The 8,357-nt window shown below is 36.0% G+C and overlaps 1 protein-coding gene across 1 annotated transcript in view; it reads right to left on the bottom strand.

Annotated features, from left to right (window-relative positions):
• Positions 1–728: 728 nt before the first annotated feature.
• The window catches only part of LOC137644050 (sodium/glucose cotransporter 4-like), a 39,242-nt gene continuing 31,613 nt past the window's right edge, over positions 729–8,357 (bottom strand). The window contains exons 9-14 of the mRNA XM_068376954.1: positions 8,022–8,136; positions 5,944–6,034; positions 5,311–5,453; positions 4,477–4,645; positions 3,831–3,987; positions 729–2,713 (exon numbers count right to left, since the gene is read on the bottom strand). Of these exons, the coding sequence (XP_068233055.1) occupies positions 2,647–2,713; positions 3,831–3,987; positions 4,477–4,645; positions 5,311–5,453; positions 5,944–6,034; positions 8,022–8,136 (742 nt within the window). The 3' untranslated portion in view covers positions 729–2,646. The remainder of the gene's footprint in view (positions 2,714–3,830; positions 3,988–4,476; positions 4,646–5,310; positions 5,454–5,943; positions 6,035–8,021; positions 8,137–8,357) is intronic.

Genomic DNA, 8,357 nt, shown 5'->3' on the forward strand with positions numbered 1-8,357 from the left:
TTCCATGAAGCTGGATGAGCTCGATATGCATGTATGAAATCAAGTACGACTTCCTTCTCATTCTTACTTTCATTAATGGCAGCAATTATGCATTTCTTTGATGATGTTTCCTCTAGCAGGTTTGAATAACAACTGAGGTTCGATGCTCGACACCCGTTCACACGTTCACACCGCTCGTCAAACAATGTAGCTCCGCCCACAAAAGTCAAGATGAGTCTGACCAAAGACTATATACCTTCAGTATATAGTCTTTGAGTCTGACTTTCATCGAGCCGCTCGACGAGCGCGCTCGACAACCAAATAGCCCGTTTACACGCTCGAACATCAATTCAAACACAGGGTTGTCGAGCCAGGCTCGACGAGCTGCTCGCCCGTGTAAACCCCGCTTTAGCGTGGTGTTAAAGAACTGCTACTATAATAACCAATTTGCCTTTCCCTTTACCTTACAAAAGTATGGCGCATGCGTGCATCCTGTTTATGGGAATCGGTTTCATCTTGAATATGGTTAATTAGGTAAACAATCGATATCCTCTCCGGTTATTATTTTTATTATCATTAATTTGTAAAACCCAGGTAACACTAGCTAGTCATTTCATAGGTTTTTTTTTAGCTGAACGTAACCCTCAATGAGATTCGTTAATAACATAGCAGAAGCCAGTTTAAAAAATGGCAATGCTACAAGAGTAAAGAGGTTTATAAAAAATCAAACAAAATCATCACATTTATTTATGAAGAGATCAACACAGGAGGTACAGGTATTGCATTAGGTTAAAAAGTAAAAATATATATGACGATAAAATAGAAACTTAGTGACTCAAACTCTCCTAAATCAATACGAAGACTTCTAAACGCTATTAAAGTAACAATACTGTAATGTCTCATGGTAATTATCTGAATTAGAGAGAGAAGATTCTAATTTGATATTAAAGATATGCTAGATTTTTTTTGTCGGGTTGTAAAAACCCTAATATTTGTCAATAATCAAAGCATATTTGTCATTGCCTTATCCTGAAACCTATCCCCACACACTGATAATACATGGATAAGTAACCATAGCATCGGTTATCTTATCGTCCATTGCATTAAGGGAATAATTCTCATTAGCCCTCTGTCAATAATTAAAAATATTTATTGACGTTCTACCAAAAATATAAAGATCCTGTTCCTAAGTTATTTCTTGGTAACATTTAAACTGCTCATTCAGTTTCATGGTCATTGCCAGTAAATATACAAATGCATCATATATAAAAGTTTCAAGCAAATTCATATACATATAATTGACCAAACTAAATGCTAAAATTATCTTTAAATTGTGCCACCAATAATATATCTACTGTGTGTATTAATTTCATCTTTTCCAACACCCCCGAAAGACGTTACCTTTTGTCCTCGGGATTACACTCTTCAAAACATACACTAGATACCCTAGTCCTAGTTTACTTTATTGACATGGAGAAGGCATACGATCGGGTACCTCGTCAGGAGCTGTGGAGATGTATGAGAGAAAAGGGAGTCCCTGAGAAATACGTAAGAATCACCCAAGATATGTATGAAAGGGCAGAAGCAAATGTTAAGAGAAGTATAGGCCTAACAGAAAGTTTCCCAGTAAATCTGGGACTACATCAGAGGTCTGCCTTGAGCCCTTACCTATTGGATGTAGTAACACAAGGTATTAGAGACCAGTCTCCTTAGTGTATGCTTTTTGCTGATGATGTTATACTGTGTAACACTAGGTGAGAGGTAGTAGAAGAGAAACTGGAGGAGTGGAGAAGAGACTTGGAAAATAGGGGATTGAAGATCAGCAGGAAAAAGACAGAGTAATTGAGATTGAAAAATGGCGAGAATGGGGAAGTTAGTTTACTAGGAGAGAGATTGTAAAGAGTTGAAAATTTCAGGTATTTAGGATCAACAGTTGCAGAGGATGGTGATCTGGGGGTAGAAATAAACCACAAAATACACAAAGGATGGAAAAATGGAAAAAAGTGCGTGAAATACTGTGCGACAGGAAAATAGGGGTTAAGTTGAAAGGTAAAGTACACAGGACAGTTGTGAGACCGGCATTGGTGTATGGAGCGGAGACGTGGGCAATAAAGAAGACAGAAGAGAAGATGGATGTGGCAGAGATGAGAATGTTGAGACGGATGTTTGGGGTGACAAGAAGAGATAAGATAATGAGGTCATTAGGGGTACTAAAGGAGTTAGAAAACTATCAGATAAGATCCAAGAAAGTAGACTGAGGTGGTGTGGTCATGTCATGAGAAGAGATGAACAATATATTGGGAGGAGAGTGATGGAAATGGAGGTACAGGGAACGAGAAGGAGAGGAAGACCAAAGCGAAGGTGGGTGGACTGTATCAAGGATGACCTTCGATCAAAGGGTTTAACCGGTGATGAGGTGTGGGACAGAAGTAGATGGAGAAAGCTGACCAGAAACATCGACCCCACATAGAAGTGGGAAAAGATGTAGACAAAGAAGAAGAAGAAGAAGAAGACCCTAGTCCTAGTTTACACACAGCTGGGCAATAGAGTGCAACTTTTTTTTATATATAACGTTCTATAAACAGATTTACATTTCAATCAAGTTATGTTAGGAGTTAACAATACGACTATTTTCATTGTGGTTTTGTGGACTTGCTATTCAGATGATCACGCAAAAAATCCCCACACAAAAGTGCAGAGCGTTAGGCATAGAACGGCGTTGCTGTCCAAGAGCCTGTGAAGAAATTAAATGCAATAGAAAATTAATGTATTATATTAAATACAAAGGTGAAGTTACTTACCAGTAAATATAATTAGCAACCTAAATACAAGAAATTACCATTATGGTTAATATAGAGATGTTTTAAAACAACTAATATATATGATAAAGGTAAATTTGCATTTTGATTAATCAGAGTGAAGTATGTGAAGCATATTTATGTTAAGTACCCATGCAACATAAACTTTATCAACACTTTAGTTCTTAAATGAAATGAAATATGCTCGAAGATTGACGTAATCAGAATTAATATCTTATTTTACCTATTTTTACAAGATTTATTACCGATTTTTTTTTTAATTTATAATAGAGACTTGTCATTAAGGTATTGGAATTCTATTTTCCACTGGCCTATACTAACATTTCTAATTGTTTGATGAATTTACTGTAGCAAAATTCTTTCCGAAGCACACCCGTACCCTATTGTTTACCTCTGTACCAACCGTGTGTCACACGATCGTACAAAGTAACGACATTTCTCCTTTTTGTATATAATATCCTTTGTATCTTCGCTCTCCTCTCGCAGTTCGCACTGACAGCAACCTGTCTGTTTTTCTTATCGTTATCTGTTAACAGAACCGGTTGTCGGTTGGGCATGAAATAGCCTGTTGTCCTTGCCCGGACTTGGTATATATATAAACTGGATGCTCTGTATTAAAGTTTCCTAGAAGTGTTGGCTTTAATACACTACGAACGAACTAATAAAGTTACTCAGTTGCTTTCATCTCGCCTTTTGAGCCCACAACCTACTCTCGGCCTGTCACACCTCACATTTAAACGTTATCTCTTAATCGCTAGTCTGATCTTTATAATATAATGTCATAAAGATGTACGATAATTGTCGTACATATACGACATTTGTTTCCGTTTTACTATACCTGCAGGGCTAACGCTGTGCGACCTACATTTTGATTTATTTTTTTTTCCAATTTGTAATTTTTAGACAGTATGTACGACATAAAATGTCGTACATACTGTCTAAAAATTAAATTATTGTTTTCATATTATATTGTGTAATCGAACACGAATCAAAGCTTTGACATTATAAATGAGTTCTTGGGGTTAAACTCACCGTTTCATGACAGGCGATTCTTCCAGGAAATCGGCTGCCTCTTTGGCCAACTGCTCCGGCGAGGATTGGTCTGCAGGTGGGTCTGTGGATAAGTCTTGGCTGGAGCTCCTGGACTTCCCTGTCAAGGTGTCCAAACAGTGCTTTAGCTTACTGTTGTCTGTAATAGTGAAGGCAATTTACGATAAGGAAATAACGGATTAATGACAAGGGAATGAAAATGCACGTGTAAGACTAAAAAAAGGCGAATTTATTGATTAAATATATTGTAATCTCTTGCATGAGGTCAAATTATAGCTCAAAAATACTTTGAAACAGTTATGACTTCTGATAATGTGATTTAGTACAAAATAGAAGTCTTCTGTTGAGAGATAATATAAGTCAAAGTTTTGCAGTTGGGCTAATAGTAGGTGTGAAGACAAGTATCTAAGTATCATAAAGATGTAAATTAGAAGAGTTTCTCTCTCCGTTGAAGTTAGTCTAAACTCATTGTCAGCGCCAATTCTTAATGCCAAATCTATTCATGAAACAAAAGAATGTTTAAATCCAATTGTAAGTGGATTAGATAGTTCTCGTAATACCATTTCTCAATCAGAGTCCAGTGAGAGAAGAGCATGTTCAATTGATTCTTAAGAGACTATTTTCTTACTTTGAGGTGAGCCCTCGATGTCCATTTGAGGCAGGGAACCAGACGAACATCCGCCGTTGTTAGCAGAGTCCGGACCGGTCATTTGTTGCAACACATCGTCTACTGAGTCGCCTTCTATCGGCTTTCGTACTCTGGGATCTCGTCGTGTCCAGAACGTCAGGCGGTATAACTTCAAAGGAGAAAACAACAGAAGACAATTTGAGAGACAATATCATTCTTATCAAATTGTGTAAATGAAGCTATTTTGGGGGGTCCTTAAAGATTGAGACTAATAGTTTTTTTAATTCATGATAAGACTAAGAACCTCTCCTTAGAGGTCTATAATTCCCATACATGTTACTTTTTCCTTCCTTACCGTATCGATAGTGCAGTGGGTTACCAAAACTCGATTTTTTTTTCTCAGTGGGAACTGGCGAATCCTTATTCCGGATTTCACTAAACTATATTCTTTAATACCGAACAGTTGGACACAGGAATTCTGTGTTCACCCAAGATACACCTCGGTCTGAGGAATGCACCCTGTCACACTCTTATTGCACGGGGAAGTTTTGTGCTTAGCCCAGCTGTCAAACCCTTACTGAAAAGCCAGTCCCCGTGTGTAGCCCCACCCACCTCCCCAGCCATCTCTCCCTACATAAGCTGTTTGGTTACTGACTGTGCAGTAAGGGTTGACAGGGTGCACTTTTTTAGTGCCAGGTATACCAGGAATTTCTCTGTCCAACTGTACGTATAATGGCAGAGTTGACATCCATAAATTCAATTGATTCTCCAATTGCTTGAATCCTCAACCATTCCCAAAAATAGAATAAAATAGAACCCCTTGTCTCAACTCACACATTCAGGAGGAATAGGTTTTGTCATCAGAGAGACGCCGATGGTCACCACTCCAGTGATAACCCAGAGTATGATGCTGAAGTGAAGGTAATGGACGTTGCCTACCAGTTGCTTAACAATGGGCGGTCTCAGGTCAGGAAGTCCTGTGAAATTAGAGAGAAAAGAAATTTTTGCAGGTAGGATCAATCTAAAAGAAACACACACACACACACACACATATATATATATATATATATATATATATATATATATATATATATATATATATATATATATATATATGTTATATATATATATGTGTGTATATATATATATGTGTGTATATATATATATGTATATATATATATATATATATATATATATATATATATATATATATATATATATATATATATATATATATATACACATATATATAACATATATATATATATATATATATATATATATATATATATATATATATATATATATGTGTGTGTGTGTGTGTGTGTACATGTACATATATACTGACCAGTTTTGCTTTACATAATTTCAAGACCTTTTCACGATGACTGATCAGAGAATACATGTAACTTAGTGAATAAGTAAGTTGTGTAATTCTGAGAAGTGACTCTTGATATCTGTACTAACCTGTTCCACACGCAGGCGCCAAATAGGCGAACTCGACGATAAACCGCAGCATGCCAATGACCAGTCCTATCATCAGTCCCCAGAAGGCGCCCTATGAAAAATACCTTAGTATTAATATCTATTTATTTTCTTTTCTTACGTTTGATGCGTGTGCGTGCGTGCGTGTGTGTGTGTGTGTGTCCGGAGAGCAAAGAGATCTGTTGTTATCAAGGCCTTGTCTTCAAGAATGAAATCGGTTAAGGAAAAAATGTTTTTATTTTTATTGTGATATGTGGCATGTGATGTTCACATTAAACCGAATGGAGAAATGTGTAATCTAATTCAAAAGGGAACATTTAAATGTTTGAAGTTCAAAGGTAACGTATGAATATCAGAGTCAACCAGAAGATCCAGGCAAAAAACTGCTAAGGAGTCAGTAGGTAGACAACATAATGGGGTCCACCAACCCATTTAACACACCCACTCTTATCTCAGAGGACAGTAAGTCTGTGTCGACTAATGAAAGAACGCATATTCACTGGACCTTCATTATACAGATTAAATGGAGTGTAGAAAACCGGATAGAATGTTTTACATGAATTATTTATAAATCGGCATGACTCGCTAAAAAAAAAAAGAAAGAAAAAAAACCACACAAATACACACACACACACCTTTATTCTTTATATCAGGATGCCAGAAAACCTCAAATCAATCAATCAAATCAATTATTCTTTAAATCGCAAGTTGTAAAACTTAATGATTATGAGAAAAATCAGCATATTATATAGTATAAGATCGGTGAGGATATTTCTTTATATTTTTTAAAGGTGAAATATAAACAATAAAAGGCATAAACTTCGAAATTGATAACTATCAAAATTATTTAAACAATTAAATCTAAAGAATAATAGAACGGAATATATGGGGGTGGGAAACCAAATTAAGTTCAGAAAGCTTGGTAACATCAAAATTTATATTAATGACAATTTGATCTAAATACAGTTTGTTAACTGGGTGTGTTACTGTCTTGTAAATTGTCTCTGTGTTCAAATAAATATATGTTTATGAGAATCAATGGATACCATCTTAGAAACATTGCTTTACTAAAGACTGCTTTCCCACCGTTATCCCTCTATTATGGGGTCGGTTGCCTGATGCGCCTTCTCCAATACCTCCTATCAAAAAAAATCTTTACTAAAGACATATCTGGACAAATGTCCTATAAAGAAAACTGGGATTTGCTGTTATTACTAGAATCCACTATTATAACTTTCTATTACAATTCATCTAAAGTATAACTTAAGAAGTTTAAAAATAAAATAAACAGAAGTGCAAGATTAATAAGAGGCGTTGCACCCCGAGATAGGATTACCCCTGTTCTAATTGAGCTTCATCGGCGGCCTTTTAAAGCTAAATTAATTTTTGAAATTTATTCAATGACTCATCAAGTGATGAGAACTGTATCTGCAAATATCTAAAAGATATAATGCACATAGTGCAGTCAACAAATCGTGTCGGCACGAGGCTAGTTACCAATGCTTTCAATTTAATTCATTACAATCAAAATGCACTTCGACTGAGTGGTTCAAGAGCTTTCCCATATTCTGCCCCGAGATTTTATAAGCTCCCATTTGACAACAATAAAACTCATGGTATTATAAATTCTTTCAAGAACTTGAAGGCTGTTCTTTTCTGAGTGTTATGATAGCGTTGATTTGCAAATGAAAGCAGACTACGACGTCATCATCATCGGCTGTTACTAGTCCACCGCAAAACCACTGTTTATGGTATTTCTAGGCCTGTCTATACCCGCAAATTTTCTTACTTTGTCAACCAATCGTCTTCTCTTCCTTTCCCTGTTTCTTTTGCCGTGCGATTCTCTAAAAACGTAAACAAATGTCATGGGTCCTGCAAAGTCCTACAGAATTTTTATAGACCTTGGGTCCTGAAACCTACTGAAGTGTTTCGTGTTGAGCGAGACCAAGAAAGCAGTCTTCAAAGCAAAATATGAAAATATTATGCAGGATCACGAGCATTCTCTCTCTCTCTCTCTCTCTCTCTCTCTCTCTCTCTCTCTCTCTCTCTCTTCTCCTTACCGGCTCCGTGGTCCTTTTCCAAAATATGGCCAAAATAAAGACAGCACATATGGGAGGCGCCAGAAATGAAGAAATCCTCTGAATGTAATGGAAAAGCTGGGAATTTCCTGATGACCTGGTGGAAGAAAAAAATAAGAAAATACAAATTTCACACATAAACACACTCACACACAGACACACACACACACACACACACACACACACACACACATATATATATATATATATATATATATATATATATATATATATATATATATATATATATATATATATATATATATATATATATATATATATATAAATTTATACATATTTAATTCTAATAGGAAGGTT

This window comes from Palaemon carinicauda, chromosome 7, assembly GCF_036898095.1.
Source record: "Palaemon carinicauda isolate YSFRI2023 chromosome 7, ASM3689809v2, whole genome shotgun sequence".
In the NCBI taxonomy this organism is placed as follows: Eukaryota; Metazoa; Arthropoda; class Malacostraca; order Decapoda; family Palaemonidae; genus Palaemon; species Palaemon carinicauda.